This window comes from Zerene cesonia, chromosome 11 (assembly GCF_012273895.1).
Source record: "Zerene cesonia ecotype Mississippi chromosome 11, Zerene_cesonia_1.1, whole genome shotgun sequence".
NCBI classification, from domain to species: Eukaryota; Metazoa; Arthropoda; class Insecta; order Lepidoptera; family Pieridae; genus Zerene; species Zerene cesonia.
Genome location: NC_052112.1, coordinates 7,103,677 through 7,127,447, shown reverse-complemented (window position 1 = coordinate 7,127,447; position 23,771 = coordinate 7,103,677). Strand labels below are relative to the sequence as shown.

Genomic DNA, 23,771 nt, shown 5'->3' with positions numbered 1-23,771 from the left:
ATACAATAAAACCAATTTTTTCATCTTTTTATCATTTAAGTTAAATTCTTATAATAGACTTCCTGCACGCCCCGGCCAGGTTATTTATGGTAATTGAAATAATATAAATTTTTAAGTTGGATCGAACTGCACAGGGTGTTCAAATTTTATTAAAATCGATTGATTAGTTTAAAGAGTCCATTGTGGACAAACAAAGTGACACGTAATTTATATATTATATTAAAACTGGTTGAGCCCTGTGGATTAACGCGCAGCCAAGAACCTTTCATTCTCTACATTAAGAATTTTGCCACGTTAATATAAGATAGTAGTCGCATGTCATCCCTGGTCAATTCAATCATTTAAAATAAATTTTGTGCATTAAAACACTCTATATTCTCAAGGAAGTTGTCAATAAAGTAGGTATCTGCTGTGGCAATATTCAGAATATTGGAAGTCTGCCCACCTTTACCCGTTTAAGTACTTACTGGTAGGTAGATTATATCATCACTTGTTGGGTACAGAGAAAAATAAAAATAAATCGACGAGAGAACATACCATCTAGAGATCTAAATAATCTATAAGGATTAGTTTAAATGGATATATCAATATATTTTCACTATTATTATGGTTTTTTGTTAAAAATTTATATGTTATGGATGTAAAAAGTAATATGATTTTATCATCAAAATTTGGGGGTTTATATTGAAATTTTCATTATTTGAAGATAATTAATAAATGACAATACACAACAAAGAAGCAACAAGTATATTTATATAACAAATGTTTTGACTGTTGTCTTGTACAGCCTGTAAGTAGGGAATAGGATACTACAAATAACAACTATGAAACATTTAAAAATGCAAAGGAAAGCCACCTATCTCCATATTAATATTACATACTCGTACTCCATTGTATTTTGTGCTACATATTTTGATTTTAAATTAAATCCAATGTACAAGGTCAAGTGGCGAAAAATGTAGATATACGAAATGTTATTTTTTGAAAAATAATGGCTTAAAAAAAATTTTTTTTTTTTCATCAATCGCCGGTGGTGAATTCATGACAACAATCACGTGTATTCAATGTTTTTTTTTTTGAGTTCTACAGTACAATACATACTTTCCTATATCCTGAAGTCTTATGGAGTTATACATTCGAGATGTTTTATTTTCCATTCTATATAGTGAATACGAATTTAGTTTTAATTAGTGTTATATAACATGCAATAATTATCACTTCTTAATTTTGAAATTATAATATAGAACGTTTTAAGATATTTCGTGCACTAATATTATTACATCTGTGATGAGTGTTTGAGTTTATCACCAAATTGTCGTTAGAAAGCTCATACACAATTATACAATTTTTACAACACGTTGCTTATTCAAATATGCGGGCGTAACGTACCCACTGACATAATTCGTTTAATGAACATAAAATATCCTTCATATAGATCTTGTACATTTTTTTCATATAATATAATTCTGTCTTAAAAAGCATTCTTTCCAAGACTATATTTTTGAATAAGATGTAAGTATTGTTAGTCAGGACTCATGCGTTACCTCCATATAAATCGGCCGCACTGCGCCGGCGCATCAGTTAGTGACGGATACGGACGCAGACATCACACGGTAAGTGCTTTTAGCCATAATCTTTTGGAAAGAAAAGTACTAGAAGGTTTATTAGGCGTTATTGTTTTATTTATAAAATTCTGTGATAATTTTTTTATTCGTAAGTGAGGGTGTAATATTATAGAAGTGGAAAGCTCAAGTGTAGGAAGGTATATCAAATTTATTTTATTTTAATACTGTTTTAGAATCATAAAAAATATCGCATTTTTGATATTAATTTATGAATGAATAGAATATTTTAAATTGTCGATTATTATATAAGAAAAATTCGCACCATTTTAAGTGATATAGTGGTTTATTATTGAATTGTAAAGCCAGATTTATTATTTTTATTCATTACTTTAATAACAAAAAAAATCCGTCATTGTTGCGAATGAACTAACAAACTTTGCAAAATTTATTATATGCTATATCTCGTTTAACCTGTTTCTTCGTAAAAGCATAGAAAATTCATTGACCCTTAGTTCAAATTCCGATAATGATGAGGAGGAATGAACTTAAACCTTTGAGGACAAGGTCACTTTCTACTATCCCGATGGTGACCATGTTTCTCTACAATTCATAGATAGATGGAAACAAGAATTTAATCATTGTGGTAAGATAGAACCAATGACTTATGTAAATGCTCAAATTTTTCAATTGGACGAGAACATTGTGTATGTGAAAAACATTAAGACATTAATTATTCGCGTAAATTGTTTCACGAAAACAAACAAATACTATGGTGATTATGAGTGGCACAAATTATCTCTACGAAATACTTAAGTAAATACTTTAAGAGATACAAAAGACAACAGACCAATTTTTTGAAAAAAATTAGAACGGCTTATAAAAACATTGTCGTATTGTATCTCTACATAGACCGGTCGTGTTCCCAATATCGAGGCTTACTACAGTCTTACGTAAAAATTACCTGTTGATCAATGGAAAGTGTTTGTAAACAATTATCTCTGAAAACCAGTACAGGTGCGACACAATTCAAATTAATTAAAATTCCTTAAAAATTAAAGTTATACATTCATTGTTCTAAAATCTTATTTAGATAAAGATAGGTCAGTACTAATACCTACATCTTATAGAAACAACATCCTACATTCAATATGTATTGTTAATTAATTAATTGATTGTTTACCATGACCGTGATAAGATAGTCATTTCCTTATTTTAAAGTAAAATAACTACAATGTATGATAATTTAATCTTTACCAGACAATAAATGATTGTTAATTAACACTTTATGACATAAAAGCTTTATGTTATATCTTGTCGCATTTAATATATACATTTAACTTAGCAATTTGTCTGGCTAAACGAGAAAAAAAGTAATAAAAAAAATTCAGAGTGCAAAAAAATGCGAACGGATTAGGACCACAACAGTTGTCGACCATAGTGATTCTAATTTAAATAAATAAGTATATCTTATTGAAGATTCTTCGCTAATAACTCTATTATATGCATCCTTGACCTTTAAGGCTAAATAATTGACATTTTTGGGGAAGCACAATCTATGTGAGCAGGAACGTGATTAACACTTAGCGGATTTAGGAAAACTCAAAAGTCAGTTCTACAAATATAAACATTATATTTTATAGTGCATCCATGATCTAACTAACCCTCTAAAAAACATATATTCTTAATAAATAAGTTGCAAGCACTATATTTAATATGTATGTTATTTGAAAAATGAACTTTTTTATCTTTTTACGAATTAATTTATGTCAAACTACTATAGCAAAATAGGTTTAATCTTATAAGCAATTTATTATGATGAAAGATTTTATTGTTAACTATACACGTATAGTTTCTAGATGAAGCTAGTAATCCTTGTAGGTTAAGTCCAAAAATGCGGGTAGGTAGAACCTATTAATGTTGTGTGGAAATGTTTACATATATTTTTCTCAAATGTTTTTTTTTTTCTCTTTTTAGAAATGAAGCAAATAGTCCTCTTAGCAGTACTGGCAGTTGCGCATGCGCAATTCCCAAACGGGCGCGTTTTGGAGCCGCCAGTGCCATCTCATTGTGTCCAGCGTGTAATACATGAAAGATATTCGGACAGTAAGCAATTTATTATTTGTACTATTATTTTTAAGAGGAGAGATTTCTTGATATTATATACCAAACTCCTAAACTTAGTGCCTTGCAATTATTAAATAGTTTTGCTTTAGCAGTAAAATCGATATTTTATTGAATTACATAACATAGGTGTTACATATTGCGTGACTATATAATAAGTACAACATAATTTTACGCCTTCCTTCAGATTTCTCATACAAAAGGTTATAAACCTGAGTCGTTCGCGATAACAAAACTTGCGTAGTTCCGAGGAAATATGATGCCTGACAAAGACAATATCTCGATTTTTATCTTTCGTCCCGGATACGAGATAAGAAAACCAGTTGCTCAACGGGAATCCGTGATAATTTGAACATGTTTGTTATGTCTTACGTCATTCATGGCCACTTCTTTGTTATGTCTCGACATTATAACAAAATAACGGTATTCATACGCGATTGTCTATCGAGTGCATTCTTATAAAAGGCGGCTTGCAAAATCCTTATATAGTAGGTATTACCACTTAAAGTGTTATTCTTGTGGATATATTTATAGTAAGAAAGAAAGAAAGAAAGAAACATTTATTTGTAGTAAATAATATTAACAACGTAAAAAGAGTAATCGAATTACGAAGCTTTTTACGAATAAGACGTAAAACTGTGCAGTAATTGAAATGAATGTCATCGAAGTCAGTATTCAGACAAAAAAAATTACATAAAACAAAAAAAAAACAAACTAATCTTAAGTAGGTTAAACTATCGCTCTTAGCTATATTTTTGATAAATTCATTTAACATCTCACGGCCCGGATAGCTCAGTCGGTAGAGCATTGGACTTTTAATCCAAGGGTCCAGGGTTCAAGTCCCTGTTCGGGCGGCCTCTCTTTTTATATTTTTTTTACACAAGAACAAATGGACAAGATAACAAAAATTTCGTAAAAAACTCATTCTCACATTTGACCTAAATTTTTCTGAAATGAGCAAAAACAGTATTTTGCTTTCATTCAAGTAGATATATATTTCCAACAATAGCTGACGATGAAGATATATTTCCACAACAATATGGAAAGTAAGTTTTCCATTGACAATCGTTGCCTAATTCCCATGCTTTTGTTACACAATATAATAGAAAATACTTTTGTCATACTTACTCGATACTAAAAATAAGTTCATTTTTTATAAACCAATCTCTCAATCGACATAAATCACACTCAAACTCAAACATTTATTTATTCAATTTGCTTCTTCTCGAAGCGCTTTTGAATGTACATAATATAGATCAATATTTACCATTTATCGCTGGTTCGGAATCAAATCTACTCTAATGATGCCAATAAACTGTTCAATAATTAAACCAATTTAAATGATAATATAACCCATCCAGACAAAGGCTACTACTTCTCCTGGAGGGACCCAGCTCAGCGTGGTACGGAAGTAGACTGGCTCACGGCCAGAAACTTCTGCAGACAACGTTGCATGGATCTCGTCTCCTTGGAGACGAGCGATGAAAATGAATGGGTCAAAGCCCGCATCGTCCAAGATAAGGTAAAGTACCTATATAATATAAGAAGGTTTTCTTCCTTCCGACCACAGTCCCATCGGTTTTGTATGTGTGTTAATTTTCTATATATGATAGATACATTATTTATTACTTATTGTAATTAAGTCGTATAATTTCCATCTGTGACGTTAAAATGTAAAAATTTTAGATTTGCATTTTTATATTTTTGGTAAACATTATAAATTCTATCATAATGAGCTGGTTTCATGTAAAATATCATAATATTATGTAAGTGCTCACTTAATCACAAATCGTAAGTGCACTTTGTTTAGTTATTCCAATATTTGTAAAGAAATATAAACAGTATAAACAGTATAGCGTAAGAATATGTGTAAAATAAGTCAATGTCAGGATAATTCATTGATAAAAGGTTTTACAGTTGGAAAATCCAAATTTGAATGTTCAATACCAATACTTATCCTCCCTCAATCCTTGACCGATATTTTAACAACAGACGCGTACAAACGTAGAATTTCCCCAAACTTCTGTACTCGAGTCACGTATGTATGTATAGATCAAATAATTACCATTTCAACCTCACAGTGAAAACAATATAATTTTGAAAACTCAAACGAAATAGAAAGTGGCTCAAGCATACAACCACGGTATAACGAATTCGAAAACGTGTGTGTTTTTCGTAACGATACTTTAATTATTCAGGCTGATTACTTGTACGAATTTTTTGTTTTTCAAAATAATGCTGGTATTATTCCTTATTCTAATAGCTTAACTATATTCTTTACCCTGGATTTTGATAACAGTGATGCTTTGAAGCTTTATCACTAGTAGATAGATTTTTAAATGTTGCATGCCAAGCCATCACTTATTATACTTCATATATTATTTCTTAAACTCAGGTGAAATACATCTGGACATCGGGTCGTCTCTGCGACTTCAAAGGTTGTAATCGTCCTGATTTACTTCCTAACGAAATCAATGGATGGTTCTGGACAGCTGAGCTGCAAAAACTTGCTCCAACTACGAATCGCCAACAAAACGACTGGTCCGAGGGCGGTGGCATCGGCAAACCTCAACCAGACAATAGAGTAAGGACTGAATTTCTTTTGTTAGATCGAATAGACGGTTCATTAAAGTTTGTAAATAATATAAATCGATTTAAAATTTCTTTATAGGATTTACCTTCTTGCCACTACACATATATTTGAAAGGTTATAACTATTCGTACTCTTTGTTTCTCCAAACTAAAGGACTGTGACTAACTGAGAAATATTAACGAGGCTGTTAGACAATACAGTGACAATACCGCGGAAGGTACCATAAATTTACGCAATCGTTAATACGTTCTGACGCAACGTATAAGATTCCGCGAACCGTTAAGTAATGTTTGTCATTATCATAAACCACCCCGCGGTTGAACATCTGACGCGGCGGATGTCACGCAATGAAAATGAAAGCGTCGTGAATATTAATGTTCCTGCGAAATATTTGCCGAAGGGCGTACCCGCATCACTGCAATCCGCTTTCTACTTCGCACAAAAGCTCATCGATATTCGGCGTACGTCGTCGTATTGTTTGGCGGCACTTTCCCTAGGCGATCGCGAAACGGAATAAAGTCATCACGTCATTACTTCGAGAACATTACGTGGTTTTGTATCTTGCGCAAATGTTTTTTTCTATTTTGACAAAGAAGACAGAGAAAATATTGTGTGCGAATTCGGAGACGCACAGGAGTTAGGGAAAGTCTTTAGTCTAGTAGTTCTCTTAGTTACTATGTCAAACATATAGGTCGATAAGTCGATAATTTTATTTTGTCTCTCAAAACATCATAGAAAAAGCAAACGGTCTCAAAATAGATTAACGTTACTACTTATGAATATTTAAATGCACATCTTAAAAAATTATAATTTTACATTCACGATTAATTTCGGACGACTTGAATTTAATCTTTTGTCTCTAAATTATAATATGACCTCCATCGACCTGACAATGCATTTTTGCGTCAATATAATTAAATACAGTACGAGATCCGGGTGCTTGGACAATAAATATATATATTTTTATTTTTGTAGATTTTTATTACAAATTGGAATTATCGCTACATATTATAAAACACAGTCATCCGCCGCATCTGTATGTTAGCGATAAACTCAGAAACTATACGACTTTTATTCTGCTTTCATCGATGGATAGTGCAGATTGGTTATAATTTGTTAAGCTGTAACAACGCGGTCGAAGCCAGGGGCGGAAAGCTTGATCATCGTGGCTCTATCCGATTACAAAAGATAAAATATTTTTTTAGTTTAATTAAAATATAATAGAGATTCTATAAACAACACCGTGTTGAATCTGATAGAACTTTATTCATAATTTCTTTTTTATCTATACCTAAAACTTAGACGTACGGTACCACAAAATTATCGCTGAAATGAAGAGACCTAAGTATAATATTCCGGGCATCACTTTTAATAGCTTTCGTCATATTTAATAATTAAAATTAAGAAAAATAGCAATAAAAAACACAGCATTTTAGGCAGTTAACAATGACAATTTAGCATTTTTATTAAAATTTTTCGAAAATTTAAAAGATAAGTCGGCGGCACTGTATTTATCTCTATAATGATTTCAGATACCTATATCCGAAAAATATTAGCACGTGTCGGCTTTTTGCGTTATAACTATTTGCCAATATTAGTAGTAGGCGGTAATTTTTTTATATTTAATTACAGGAACTCATCCAAGGCGGCGCAGCAGAACACTGCATTGCCATCCTGAACAACTTCTACAACGACGGCGTCCATTGGCACGACGTGGCATGCCATCATGTCAAACCGTTTGTCTGCGAAGAGAATGACGCCCTACTCAAATATGTTAGATACACGAATCCCAACTTAAGAGTTTAAATTTGCAAATTCTAAAACAAAGGACGAGAATATGAAGACACAATATTGCAGTTATTGCTTATATGTTAAATTTATATTTTTGTACATTAAATTTGAACGTTTTGTTGTTTCGTCCTTTAGCTTTAGGTAAGATACCTCATTGATATTTATTTACAGTATTTAATATATAATGTAGTGGTTCCGTTACACCAGTAACATATGTAAGTTCTGAAGTGGTTGCAAGTAAATTATTTAAATAAAAAATACTTTAACCATTTGTGTACTTTTTTATATCAATTCCCACCATAGATCAATGTCTTATTATTTCTACTGCCTGCACAGTTATCACTTGCTGGAATTAAAAGTTAACAAAGGTAAATTAAGTATGGATGTATATTGTGAAGTAAGAATATGTGTTGCATTCATACATAAATAACTTATGTTGACCTAGCATATATTGTGATGCGATATAATTTTTTGTGGTAATTTTTGAGTTGGGGCCCTAAAAAAAACAAAAAATGTAACAAACAGATTTATTTCAGACTATTTCCATTATATCCTGAAAAGCATTATGATGGAAACGATAATTTAAATCTATACTTGAGGGTTCGAGTTGGAACTTTCTTGATCATGATGAACCAAAGGCACACATTGCAAAAATATACCAAAGTGAGCAACATTGTTATATGCATTAACCGATAAAGCCTTAGAAAACTAAGTTTTAATCCAGAACTGAAAACAACAAAAAATTAATATTGTTATAAAAAGTCTATATGGTATAGTAAGGTATCTATAAATAATTGTTTGATGTTATATAATCCATATTATTCATCTGCACTATGAACAAATGCTTTATCAGTCTCGAATAGGGATCAAGCCCAAGACTTTTCAGTCAATATACATATAATTAAAATATCATACATTTATAAAAATATTACAAAAGCTTACTCTCTATTTGCAAAATCTTCAATATTAGAAACAAGTGAGTCAAGGGATCGTTGTGGATCAGGTAGCAATGAAAAATCCTTATCAAATTGTTCTTGGAGACAACAAATTCTCTCCATTATAAATAACAAAAGGATCGCCCAGAAATATTCAAACTCAAACACTGTGTCACTCATTTTTTGCCTTCTACCATAATAATGTGATAGCCAAACTTCGTTTTAATAGGTGGATCTGTGTAGACAGGATTCGTCACAGAAGATATTGGTAATGCAAATGCAGCATCCTGAAAAGGTCCCACCATGGAGCCGCGCGTCATCCAGCCGAGGTCACCGCCCTGACGCGCTTTGTCCTCGCTGTAAGCAGCGGCTACATCAGGGAACTTCTGACCGGCTTTCAATTTTTCCAATGCTTCCAAACATTTTGATTGTTTTTCGCATAATATGTGACGTACTTTGACAGCTGTACCACCTTTTTTTTCTTTGCCGGCTGATTCTAAAATCAAAGTTACGTCAATTATTTGTCATAGTAATCATAAGAGAATGGCATCGACAAAGAATTAATTAAATAACAAGGCTATAAAGTAATAATGTACCTTTTGCATCACCGCCCGGTTTACCACCACTTTTAGCTGCACCGCCGCCTTTACCACCTTTGTCGGGTTGCTTTTTAGGTGGCATATTAAATTTTTTCGTCCCAAGTATAGGAAAAAACCTCTAGACCATGTAGAAAAATGTTTTTCTTCAAAGGGTGATAACAAAAGAATGTTAATTTTTTAACCTAAAAAAAATTTGTATTTGGAATAGATAGTTTTAATTTGCCAATAGCAAAATGAAGAGCCTAAGAAATCACCACAAATACAGAATAATATAATTGATTTAGTAAAAAGTAAGTATTTTAGTTTGCAAATTCCAATGACAGATCACGTCAACCTTTGAAAATGACATATCGCACGGTGAGAATAAAAGTGACCTAATGCGAAATTCTTGATTTGTGGGAATCATCAAAATAGTATTCGCGATTTACAGACCTATTTACTAATTATGTCATAATTTGTTCACATTCATAGTTGTCTACGATATTATATTTTTATATATTTTTAGATGTTGTATCCTACCTATACTACTCAGAAAAAAATACTGAATTTACTTTTAAATAAATAAAAATATTTTTTGAAAATTACCATCTGATATAATCTCACTTTAGTACTCAAAATTTTCAAAAATCTCTGACCTGTTCGGGAATGTGTCGCTTTATTATTTTTTTATTATTCACGCATCCCGACTTAATCTGAATTATGTCGATTTAATATTATAATATTTACTGAAAATAGCACAATGAAACCAAATAAAATATGAAATTTAATATTTTTTTATGAAATTATAATGGTTACAATCATTGGCAAAATAAAAAATATGAAGTATTTAAGAGAAAATATATTATTTGGCGATTTTTCGAGTATTATCTTATTATTTAAGTTTTTATTTTTATTTATCAAATACAATTAGGTTAAATATTTTTAACAAAAATATAAGTCTTCAATAGGAACTCAATTATCAAATCTTACGTTTTAAAATTATACAATCGAAAAACAAGAATACCATACAATAAAAAATACATAAATCTTCAAATTAAATACTTAAAATATCTCTAGAATCCGACTTAACTAAAGTCACTTTTAGCATTAATTTGTAAGTTATTAGTTTTTCAAAGTTTTTGAAATAACTTATATGACATGCAGGTATCAAATTTGAAGCCATTTCCCTTCTTGAAACTTAAAACTTTAATATCACTCCAAAGTAACAACATTTTATTGGTGTTTTCATTGAAGTTATATCCCCATTGTTCTTGCAATCCTTTTATGTCATAAATAAAATATTATCCAATATTTCACTTAGAAATTTAAGACTTTTTAACGGATTTTAAACGCGATTCATTCATTATTTTACTAACCCGACGTTTCGAACACTTTACAGCGAGCGTGGTCACGGGGAGACAATTCTTTCACTAGGAACGACTTTCTATACTTTCTTGCACTTTTGATTATTTTTTTGTTCACCGGCACAGTTGGTATAAAGTGTAATGTGCATCTTTTTATTTGCATTTCAAAAATTTATGTGCTTTAAATAGTCATAGACACAAGACCTTATCTCATTAACTTCTCTTTGAGCATGTGTCTCGTCCCAAAAATAATGATATCCTTTTTCGTAGCAGCAGCATTTTTTTCCGTTTTTCTTTAAGTTTTTCTAGTTTAATACAGTAATAGTACAGTTTAGACGATCAATTTTTGGAGAATAACAGACTAAAATGGACTTAAGAGATATGTCAGTTGGGGCAAGTTTGTAGGCTAAGCAAGTGTCACATCTGTCCTTTTTGGGTTGACAAAAAGCAATACCAAAATTTGTATTCAATGTTTTGAGATATAACCAATATTCACATTCAAGTCTGCATTCTTCCTTTTGGTGTTAATTAAAATCCATTCAGAAATCTCTTACATTTTTACCCTCTGTACTCCATGTTCTCCTTATTAGCTCTCTCTGAGCAACGCACCTGTAACACCTCTAGTGTTACAAGTGTTTATAGGCAGTGGTGACCACTTAACATGAGGTGGCCATCTGCTGCTTTGCTTGCTTTGCCATAAAAACAACCTCTTAAATAATGTGATTCAATTTTAGATATGGGTATTGTGTACTTTTTATGTATTCTAGAAGTTCAGGATCACTACCTTTCTATTTGTATGTTTCCCTCTGTTATCTCTCTCTAGAAATCTGACAATTGGTTTTCTTCTTATTTGTTATTAATTGCTGATCTATTATATACAAAGTAATAATGAAGAATGTTTTAAAGACACGAATTTTAATGGAATTTATAGTGAAATAAATTGTTTGCTTGTATAGGTCTTTCAGCTTAAGAGTGTTCATATTATGGTTAAATTTCAAGCATACAAGACCTAATTGTCAAAAATAACTTTTCTCTCTGCATCTTGTATTCTATTAAAACATTTAAAATGGCATTAACACATTTAAAATGGCAAATATCTTTAATTTCACGAGCAGCAATTTTTTTTTGTTTTTGCATGAGGAAACATACTTTTTACGTTTGACCGCTGTTTCTTAGTAATTTATTTTATTTTGTTTCCAATTACAAGAGTTCCTCAGCCTTTTAATATATTTCCTTTTATTACATTGTCATTGTTTTGCCGCAATGGCGAGGAACTGGTTGATGAAGAAATGTAAGTGTTTTGTCTGTTATGGCTTATATAGGTGGGATCATCGTCGCTTATGTCTATTTCAATTTCGTCAGCATTAGTCGTTGATATTTGATAATTAGGGCGATTTTGAATACGTGATGCTGAATTATTTCTATTTTGTTATGCCTTTGACGAATTTGATGAAGTTGATCTTGAACTAGAACTCGATGAAGTGGAACATGATGAAGAAGATCTTGATATTGGGTACATTGATACTTTGGTAGTGCTTTACTTTGGAATGAAGTTGATGGTTCGTCGCTAATGGTGGTGAATGGTGGTGAGGACGGAGCTTGTTTGTATATTTGATAAGTAAAAAGAACAAAAATAGATAGGTGTATCTATTTATTAATCATCATCCACATTAGATTAAATATATAAGTATTAGAATAATGCACTAGCTGAAACATAGATCCGCTTACAATTATTGGACGGGGTGAGCATAGGATCAACCTTTGTGAATATTTTTTATAGAAATGACTTAGTATTTGGGCTCTTCAAGCCGAGATAGACATAAATTTATTTTCTTTTTAATTTTCTTGGACTACTTGTCAAATAAAATCAGCTCTCCGCTTCATATTTACTCTTTTTATAATGACCTAAACATAAATATTTAAACAAAGTAACATTCAAACAACGACATAAACTTCAATACGACATAAAGTGAGCGTATCAAAATATTATTAAAACGGCGTATTTTTAATTAATACACCTGCATAAAGAAACCGTTTAATAAAGTACAGACATAATTTTAAACATGTCGTTGCATTTCAATTGCTTAATAATACAAAAATGACTTAAATCGACTTAAGTCCAAAGCAAATAGATTGCATGTAGTACGTAAGTGACCTAATACGCACAACGGTCACTTTAAGATTAGAACACTAACAAAATATTTACTTACTTTTTGGTAAAATAACGCCGCACTCATGACTGAGTCACATTAAAATTGAAATACCAAAGGAATAGTGTCGTCAGTGTCGAAAGATCACTGAATAGGTCACTGTTTCAGGGGGGAGAGGTATGGAATACGCCGATCATAAAGAGACACAACATATGTGTTTTTCCTTTTCTAGCTAGAATTTGGCAGTTTTTGATTTACTAGACGGTAGAATACCTTATTGTATGTCATTTTATGAATATAACTCATTTTACCAAAATTTTGAGTTAGGTCACTTTCATTCTCAGCGTGCGATATGTAATATTGGTATATAGACTATAGATTATAGATATACCTATATTTGATTCAAGACTAAAAATTTCTTAATTTGGTTTTCTTTTTGTAGTGGTGATAAGTTGACAAACCGCACAAAATTCTATTTTACTTACTTGAAAATAACTTTACTAACTTAAAAATAATAATTTCAGTTTTCTCCAAAATGGCAATAAATTTCAAACAGTAAATTTAACATAGGTATATTAAAACAAAGTAGGTTTAACATAGCTATATTAAAACAAAGTAAGAGCATAAAAATAGGTATTTTAATCTTTAAATCACATAACAATCACATTTATACAATCAACGTAACTATCCCTACTAATAATATAATAAATTCGAAAATAACTGTCTGTCTGTCTGTCTGTTACGCTTTCACGCCTAATCCGCTGAACTGATTTTAATGAAATTTGGTATGATGATAGAACTGAACTTGGGAAAGTACATAGGATACTTTTATTGCGAAAAAAGTGAGGAAGGGGTTGAAATAGGGAATGACAGTTTACATGTTAACCAATTTTGACAAATATCCAGACCCTGGGAGAACCTATAGGCTACTCCTTACCATGTCGCGCGATGTAACCGAATTCCACGCAGGCGAAGCCGCGGGTGGAAAGCTAGTCTCCAATAATCTCTCTTTCACGAAAAAGCTACTGAACCGATTGCAATGAAATTTGGTACGTAGATAACTGGACAACTGGAATAACATATAGACAACTTTTACCCCGGTATTCCTACGGGACACGGACTTACGCGGGTGAAGTCGCGAGGCGCAGCTAGTCCTACTCCTACTATGTTATTTTGATTTTTAATATTATAAATGCGACAGTTTGTAAGGATGTGTGTGTGTGTTTGTTGCTCTTTCACGCAAAAACTACTAAACCGATTGCAATGAAATTTAGTATGTAGACAACTGGACAACTGGAATAACATATAGGCACATTTTTATCCCGATATTCCTACGGGATACGAACTTACGTGGGTAAAAGCGCGGGGCGCAGCTAAACCTACTCCTATTTAATTTTAATTTTTCTACTTAATCCTACTAATATTATAAATGCGAAAGTTTGTAAGGATGTGTGTGTGTTTGTTGCTCTTTCACAAAAAAAAACTACTGAACCGATTGCAATGAAATTAAGTACGTAGGCAGCTGGACGAGTGGAATAACATATAGGCACATTTTTATCCCGATATTCCTACGGGACACGGACTTACGCAGGTGAAACCGAGGGGCGCAGCTAATATAACTATAAAACTACTATAATATGCATATATATAATCCGTCCCAAATAAGAAACCTGCACTACATTGCGACGGCATTGCTGTTAAATGTAGTAAAATAAGTAAGGTCAGTAAGAAAGGTGGATGTTTTAAAATATTTATTTTAAACATAAACTATCAATCTCGCTGATTCCCCTCATTCCACAGATTTACACACATCATCAGCATCGTCGTCATTACTGCTTTCTACTTCATAATATTTTCGTTATTAAATTTATATTTCTCCATTGATGGATATTATAATACATTATGTGCAACATAGCATTATGTATGTACATGGATAAAGGGAAAGGACTTTTAGATGATATTTTTTTTCAAAAACGTGCCCAAAATGTGTTGGTTCTTATGGAATCTTTACTAATATTATATTTAGGAAAATATAATTAATTTCCTGGTTTGCTATTACGCGATATCATCCTTGTGGTTTTGCGGTAAGTACAGATATTTAATCATGGGGATACTAAGATGTTACCAAATATGGTAAATTAATGTTAAATTAATCATGTGTCCCGAAAGGAAAACATGCTTGAGTCAATTTGATATAAAACTTAAATGTCTATTCAAAATTCAGTTACGAAAAGGGCAGCCATGAGATTGACACTGTTGTTGTTATTCGGTTTTGTTTGTGAAATATCGCACGCTATACACATTAAGCGTAAGAACACAAAATATGTGGTAAGTGGAACAGAAAATTTTAATAGCTAGATTAATTAGAGAGAATGTAGTAGTTAAGCAATTTACAGTTTCTAAAAATAAAAAAGATCAGTTTGTTGTGTGCTGTAAGCGAATAACTGGTTCGCTTGGTGGTAAGCGATCACCATTTTGGTACTGACTACGGTACTACTACTTCCCCGTTGCGAGCTGGCCCAATTTGTGCCGAAGCGTGCTTGACTCCCACATATAAAGGTGTTGGTAATTTATAATATTAAAACATGTAAAATGTCAAGTTAATAACGTTTGTAATTTTTTTAAATATTATCAAGAACAGTAAATACAGTATATTATAGTGTATAATCTGTGACATTAAATATCGTCCTCCAGAATTTCGCAAGGAATGACATTGAATACCGTAATACGTAGAAAGAATAGGACTGTTCATAACAGGCTAAAATGTGTTCTTTATTCTTTAAACTATATATTTTAAAAAATATGTTCATTTTAACAATTTTGATGAAACGTACAATTATACAATTATCATATTTTAAAAACTATGTTCATTTAAACAATTTTAATGAAACGTACAATTATACAATTATACAATTATTACAATTATACCATTTTGATAAACGTAGTGAACACTACAAAATAGAACCACTAAAAAAAATAAGTAAGTAATATTAAATCACTTCGATTTAATATTACCTACTCCACGAGTTGTGAAAAAACCACATTGACTGCTTAGAATTGCTAGAATCTATAAAATTGAATGCACCCAGTTTTCGTACGCGTCAAACTTTTTTTTCCATCCCTAAAGTTATTACTAAATACGCCCGAAATAGTGCAATTATATATTTCCTACAACACTTTGCAAATGAAATATCTACAATAAATGGTTATTTGAAGAAATTGTAACGCACACATAGGCCCAAATGCACAAACACACACACACCAACACACACACAATCATACAGAAATATTAAGTAACTAGCTGTGACCCGCGGTTTCACCCGCGTACGTCCGTATCCCGTAGGAATATCGGGATAAAATGTTCCCTATATGTTATTCCACTTGTTCAGCTTTCTACGTACTAATTTTCATTGCAATCGGTTCAGTAGTTTTAGCGTGAAAGAGCAAGAAACACACACACATCCTTACAAACTTTCGCATTTATAATATACTAGCTGCGCCCCGCGGTTTCACCCGCGTAAGTCCGTAACCCGTAGGATAAAAAGTTGCCTATGTGTTATTCCAGTTGTCCAGCTATCTACGTACCAAATTTCATTGCTATCGGTTCATTAGTCTTTGCGTGAATGAGCAACAAACACACACACATCCTTACAAACTTTTGCATTTATAATATTAGTATTAAGTAGGACTAGTAGGATTGTTAATCTATTTAAAAAAAAAGTATACTTAGTTAATAATGTTTCTAGAAGAAAATGTTGTAATCCTTTGTTGGCTAATTGATAAATTATATATCTGTAAATATCTCTTCGCAACGTAGACCCAGCAGGCGCAGGCATCTTTAATACTTTCTGCTTATAATCTTTAAACGCATTTAGTTTTCGGTACATTATAAATTATAATCTTTCGACGTAAAACAGGAAATGGGCATCCAATAAGATTATATTACGTTGTGTTAATTTTAAAACTACTCAGAGAAAAGAGCCGAGTAAGGAATCACATTTAGAACGCAATAATTCTCCTTATAATACATACCTGAGACACAATAGCATTAAAGTCTAACGAAATAGTTTTGTACGGATCACGATGTTTCGACAATTTGCAGGCTTTCGCGGGTTAGATTTCCTGTAATCTAAGGTTTCTTTTGTTTTCAATTTTACGCTGACATATCCACAAAAGGGATGGAGTAGTCAACGTATAAATGACATTCTTTATTATTTCTTCTTTAAGGACTACTTGACAAGATATGGTTATCTCGAAGCATCCTCAGTACGATGTGACCATAAATATTGCAAGGTCAATAGCAAAACATTCAAGAATGCTGTCATATCATTGCAACATTTTGCGCACTTGGATGCGACAGGTAATGTTTTTGGTTATTTTGCCGTCTACTTCAAAAAATGATCTTCTGTGATCTGTTCCTATATTGACAAGCTTTATTAAGCGGTAACATCGATTTTGACCCACTTAAAACAGACAGATTTTATTCAAACTTTGTATACATATCAAGATAGAGATAGAGATTACGCAATAATAATGTCTCAGCGGGCAACTGAGCTGGTTGTTCGCCTGATGGTAAGCGATCACCTCCGCCTTCATGGGCGGAGGTGATCGCAAAGAGGTAAGAAATAAGGTAAGGATTGTTGACTGGAAAAGAGGAATGAACTGAAAAGGTTAACAAAAGGAACTGGGCCTCCGGCTACGCGATGCGTAGTGCGATGAATATCGCACGAAACGCAATAGCATGCTCAAGCCGGTTTTCTATGGGGGCGTAGTACTTCCCCGATGCGACCTGGCCCAATTCATGCCGAAGCATGCTGTAAAGATAAAATAATTTGGGCTATGCGTTGATAGGTCACTTTGTCAGTCAGTCAGTCGCCTTTGAGGTTTATATATAGATAGATATGGGATGGATTGGTAGCAAAAATATATGATATTAAATTACATTAAATATATATAGATAATGAATATTTTGTGTTTCAGGCAAGCTGGACAGGAAAACTAGACATTGGATGTCATTGATCAGATGTGGGATTCGCGATGTATACAGAAGTCGATCGAAGAGAAATTCATTAGGTATTTTGTGTTTGATTATCCAAGTAATATGATAAATTGATACCTTTATAATATATCGTTCTCGTGTGTGAAAAAACTTCTCCGACACTGCTTTTACGTATGTATGTATTTAATGTATCATACATGAGAGAATTATACCTGTACCTATATCCAGTAGCGGTGCGGATTCCCGCTACCAATTACCATGCAGGAAGTTACTATCAGTGATTTGATATTATGTAGGCTCTCTGGGCTAGCACATTTTACTAATCAACCTGTTTTTGGCTCACTAGACGTTAATTATCCGCTTAGGATGTAATTATATTCGGATAACAAAAAAAATCGACTCTGGACTGTTCAGTATTGAACAGGTTACTAGCCGGAAGCCAGCCCTGAATGCAGCAGCCATGCGCTGCGGGAAATTAGAACAGGCTTTTACGGTAAAATTAATAATCACAGTTTCTCAGCTGTTCACTGTTGAAGAGTTCCCTCACTAGGAGACAAACCCGGGTCAGGAGCAATGTAACGATGGAGTTAATTACAATTATTGTCAATCCATTTACAAAATTTGATGTCTTTGCTCTTCGCCATGAGGAAATCCATTTTCTTCCTTTATTGTATTTAGCTATAATTAGGTACATACATACGCAAAACTTAAGCTTAATCTGATCTGATTAATGTTGACCCAAATTTACTTATTTCTAAGATTTTATTTCACCATGAGAATTAGTAGGTATATCCTCGATTACCTTGATCTGAAAATATCCTCTTATATACAGGAATAATATACATACAGACGAATAGAATTTCTAGCAGACATAGAAATTCGAAATTTCGTGTCTGCTAGAAATACCTTAGACCTAGATGATTGGTTAGTAAACATATCTATTTGATTTGATTTTTAAAGACCTATTTAAGGGTTCCAATTTAATGATATATTCATTATTTTTATAAAATTTCATTTATTATTATAAAACATCCATATTACACAGCATTTTCTTGAATATTTCGATAATATTTAGAAATGGTCCTGATCTATCGTAGTATGTAAATAGGTTAGTATATTTACACATAAACATAGTGTGTATCCAAGTATAGACACATTTTTGAAAAAAAAACACTACTACCAATTGCTGGATTGAAAGACTATCCGTCTATTCTAATTCGTTCAATTTATTTAAAGTTTTAGGAAAATGGCCTAAGCGATACCTGACTTACATGATAACAAACTATCCATCGACAAAAGGTCATCATGACATCGACATCGACTCTATGGTATCCTTAGCTTTCATGATATGGACTTCCCCAACTGGAATTGTTTTTGCTCAGAAAGAGGAAGGACCCGTCAATATAATAATTAAGTATGTACATTTATTGTCACCGATTTTTTACATTAAAAAGTTTTTATTTAATAGGTAGTTATTGAGATTAACAACTTCAATCATACACACAATTTCTTCAGCTTTATAATATTTAACAGTGTTCAATGGAAAGTACGCCATGACATAAGCTCCCTATGTAATTCAGTTTGGATTAAATTCGATTGTGTTTCAATGGAACACCACTGTTCATAAATATATTTTTTATAGATATATTTACATATATTTTTCATAGCTCACATATCATATAATCACAAAGTACCTGGATTACCGAGCATTGCTCGGTTAAATTCGTGAAGTTTCCAAGATCGTTTGGGCATTTTTAAGTGAACACGTGCATTAAGAAGGCACAAAACAATATTAACAATTAGCCTAACCTCAAAGCAAACACAGCAGGTAGCGTTACTTAACAACGCCATCTGCTGGAACTTTAATTATTCGCCAAAAAATAGTATTATTATTCGCCAATTAATGTCAGGAAGTCATAATAAATTGGGACTACTCAAACGCCGCCTATTTTTTTAAAAAAGTAAGTTTAAGTCGATAAAACACGAATAAAACACGAATATGACATTTTCTAAAAAATATTCCTATCTAGATCGATTTATCGCCCCCGAAACCCCCTATATACCAAATTTCATGAAAATCGTTGGAGCCGATTCCGAGATCCCAATTATATATATATATATATATATATATATATATATACAAGAATTGCTCGTTTAAAGGTATAAGATTATTTAGTTGTTAGGGTTTAATGCACTTTGATGCATTTTTTATTGAATGCCATATAATTTAAAATGAATCGAATACTTTATGTTTATGTACGTTTTTTCAGGTTTGGCAGTCTGGAACAAGAAATGGGTAAAATAAGATATGCGAATACGGTACGTTGCAAATTCATGAAATAATTTATTCTCAGAAACGTAATTAACAGTTTTAACGCCAAATTCAAGGCCCATATCCTTTTCCTTGCCCTTCCCAGTTTGAAATCGACACTGGATTTTTTGAGGAGAAAGTAAGGTCTAAAATGGGCCTTACGCTTGGGCGGTGGTAGCGCTTACCATCAGGCGACCCACCAGCTCCATTGCCGACGATGAGTGATAAATTTAATATTGAAGTATTTAAAAAAATTATTATTACGCATTTATAGAGGTATATATAAGAAATCTGTCTCTGGTAGCAGAGTGAGTAAGTCATTCACAAATTTTACCGACCGCACCAACGCGCCCTTATGGCCACGCACAGTTTTTACGCCGTCTTGCACAGCAAGGAAATCATCGCCGTAATTCTATCCCAGTTGCAACCGCTATATTATAAATAAACTTAAGGAATTTTATAGGAAATTCGTTAAGGCCCAAATTGTTTATCTACGCCATCATTTAGAATCTGACAAACATGTACGAGTGTAAAACAATGTTACATTATATTTTTATACACACATTATTTTTCACATACCTTCCAGAAAACAGATCGCACCAGCACCATTACAATCAACGACGATATCCCATGGGAAACAGAAGCGCCGAATGTACCGAGCTTATTCCAAGTAAGGACGATACTTAAATAATTGCCTAAATGCATAACATTGGTACCGCTGTTGCCCGCAATTTCTTCCTCTTGGTTATAGCCATACGAGTTAGCCACCCGATTACACTAATCATTTTTTATTTGTTTAATTCACGACGCTCATCTCATTATTTGGTTGTCTAGAATAGAATTTTGTACGCAAAAAAATTTAAACCTTTCATAAAAAGTTGCGGCTGTCCTTGACGCCTTTAATGCAGCCCCATTGCAAAATCCGTTCTTACCGTACAACTGCTACGTAAAAAACCTTCCTACCTAATTTCACCTTTATACATACGTACGTATGGAATTTTTTTTATTTTTGTTTTTTCTTTTGTAGAAATCTAGGCTTATTCATCAAATATAAATCCAATGAAAAATATACAAAATATCTCTTAGAATAAAGAGTTATCTCATTTCTTAGATCAATAACGTTTCTACATTAGTGTCGAATTCGTCAAATTATAATTTTGCTCCATTATATGAAACTTACATTTTTCAGACACTGATCCACGAAATAGGACACGTTATTGGTTTAGGTCATACCGATGTCGTGGACGCAATGATGTATCCTGTGTACAAATTTGGAAACATGATTTATTCACTTCATGAGGATGATATACGTACCGCTCAGGTAAGTTATTCTCAACAGTGGATAGTGACAGAATCAGGCGCGCTGTGCCAGAGAACGTGAAGTTCTCCGAGAGCGTGATCTTGCAGAAGGAGGAGGTGGATCTGCTTCGTGTGGGTGACGCAGACGCAGATATTAGACATCGTCGCAGTATTGCGGCACTTTTGTCCAGACGCAACCTGCTTCCTTGACATGCCTTGCTGGATCCACTAGCACACCACCACTATGAGAATTGGCAAAGAACCTGGTGGATCGCCTGATAGTAAGCGACCAGCACGTGGAATGAATTTTCAGAAACCTGTAGTGGTAAGTTAGCAGTGGCAAATGGATTGCCAATGCTAACTTACTGGAAAAAAGATAAGGAAAGAATTGATTGACGGATTATGGGAAAGGACTGGGAAGTAACTCTTGTAGTGGGAATCCGACATGACCCAGGACCGGAAGGGGTCTTTACCATTTTACGAAAATTGCGCAAATGTATACTCCACTTAAAAAAAGACTTCGTTCGGTTACATTGATATGTCTATCTTGTTCGACATAAAAAAAGGCTTGTTAGTTGCAACTGAAGAACGGCTGAACGAATTTCAATGATTTTTGATCCGTTCCCGTCTCTATTTCCAAATTACACTTATGTCGACCGGAAACTTCAAAATAAATCTAACTAGGTTCATATTCGTCAGAATGAGATGTAATGGGCCTTTTTTATAACATTTTTTGTCTGCGTGTAATAATTTTAATTCAATGTTGTTTCAGGAAATTTACAAAGACAAGGTTGTTTCGTATCCAAACCGATACCAGTATCTAAAATTCAAGAGAGATTTCGAGAAAGCTTTCACAGATTTTAATAAGGACATGAAAGACGCATTCGGTATAGACATACCAATACCTGAAATGCCGAATGAATTCTTTCCCGAAGGATATTAAATTTCTTTTACGAATATGAGTAATACGGATTAGTGATACTATTTTACGAATTATTGTTTTATATTTAACTCGTAATAATAATAAATCACTTGAAAGTGTGTTTTAATTAACCTTGTTAAGCTTTTAATTCACAAAATCCAACTTATTATTAATTTGTAATATCGTACAGCTGTATCACTATATAGTCAATCTTTTTAAGACAAAACTATACGAGTGACTTAATAACAATAATTTCAATAATTATAATGTATCCGAATTAACTTTGACTATTGTGTATTTTGAGTATTTTTTTTACCTAAATATATTTATACTGCAACTGCAGCTAATGGTTTGATCGTATTATAATCTTTGTTAACTTTTGTACACACATAATGCAAATAAAGAATTAATATTATTATTAAAAAAAATAATTACAAGTACTATATTTTTGAAACAACTTAGCTATGCGTGTCTATTAAGTGTAATATGGGCGCCCTAATAAATATAAAGGTGCAGATTATATAAAAAAAATTAACCCATTACAAGATTGAATCATGGAAAACACAACTGGTGGCTACGAGATTTGCTTTGAATCTGTTTACTTCATAATTAAAAATAAAATAAAATAGTACTAGATATCTTTATCAATTACAATTACAAGTCATACATATATTCCTTGATAGGAAAATCATGTGTGTGGCAGTTCCTTCCAGGGATTACACAATAAAAAAAAAAAAATTACGATACACGAAAAACAAAAAAAAGCATATAATAAAACTATGTATTTATTGTGTAGTATTTGTGAGAGGTCGAAAAAAACTTTTGACATCCATCCATTATTTATTACCGAAATGGCTGTTTTTTTAATAAGCTAATTGTTGAAGTTCTGACTTTGTGCGTCATATTTAGATAAACTTATAACTCAGGCGCAGCTAAATGAAAAAAGTTTCTAGCATACTCACTATTCTTATTAGGTATAGAGAACGTCTTTCTTTTGTTTACTCTCGGTAAAGAAGACAAGTGTGTGATATTTTCGTAAAATTCCCTTTATATATATTTGCTTCCTTAAAAAGATTTGAAGTGGAATATCTAAATGGTGATTTTAAAGCTACTTAAATCATTGCCCTCTGAACTTGTTCCACT

The 23,771-nt window shown here is 32.5% G+C and overlaps 3 protein-coding genes and 1 non-coding gene across 6 annotated transcripts; 3 read left to right on the top strand and 1 right to left on the bottom strand.

Moving 5' to 3' along the window:
- Positions 1-1,531: 1,531 nt before the first annotated feature.
- Positions 1,532-8,341, top strand: LOC119829983. Its single transcript, XM_038352771.1, has 5 exons — positions 1,532-1,613; positions 3,540-3,668; positions 5,048-5,208; positions 6,082-6,270; positions 7,912-8,341. Exons 2-5 carry the CDS (start codon positions 3,542-3,544, stop codon positions 8,083-8,085), a joined length of 651 nt encoding a protein of 216 aa, XP_038208699.1. The 5' UTR covers positions 1,532-1,613; positions 3,540-3,541; the 3' UTR covers positions 8,086-8,341.
- On the top strand, positions 4,468-4,540 carry Trnak-uuu. Its single transcript has one exon. It is a non-coding gene; the product is annotated as a tRNA-Lys (tRNA).
- A 242-nt stretch (positions 8,342-8,583) lies between the features above and the next one.
- Positions 8,584-9,950, bottom strand: LOC119829984 (peptidyl-prolyl cis-trans isomerase NIMA-interacting 4). 3 transcript variants are annotated; one of them, XR_005287829.1, is made up of 3 exons: positions 9,602-9,950; positions 9,013-9,501; positions 8,584-8,796 (listed from the first exon to the last, which is right to left on the bottom strand). XR_005287829.1 is itself a non-coding variant. In XM_038352773.1 (3 exons), the coding sequence occupies exons 2-3, from the start codon at positions 9,684-9,686 to the stop codon at positions 9,182-9,184; spliced, it is 405 nt and encodes a 134-aa protein (XP_038208701.1). In that variant the 5' UTR covers positions 9,687-9,786; positions 9,868-9,950; the 3' UTR covers positions 8,584-9,181. The 3 variants fall into 3 exon arrangements, 2 of the variants coding, with proteins under 2 accessions (XP_038208701.1, XP_038208700.1); XM_038352773.1 differs by having other exon boundaries at positions 8,584-9,501; positions 9,602-9,786; positions 9,868-9,950; XM_038352772.1 differs by having other exon boundaries at positions 8,584-9,501.
- A 5,280-nt stretch (positions 9,951-15,230) lies between these two features.
- On the top strand, positions 15,231-22,744 carry LOC119830249 (matrix metalloproteinase-9-like). The gene is made up of 8 exons (XM_038353192.1): positions 15,231-15,425; positions 17,325-17,457; positions 18,078-18,170; positions 19,333-19,510; positions 20,367-20,415; positions 20,994-21,077; positions 21,597-21,728; positions 22,479-22,744. Exons 1-8 carry the CDS (start codon positions 15,303-15,305, stop codon positions 22,647-22,649), a joined length of 963 nt encoding a protein of 320 aa, XP_038209120.1. The 5' UTR covers positions 15,231-15,302; the 3' UTR covers positions 22,650-22,744.
- Positions 22,745-23,771: the final 1,027 nt, after the last annotated feature.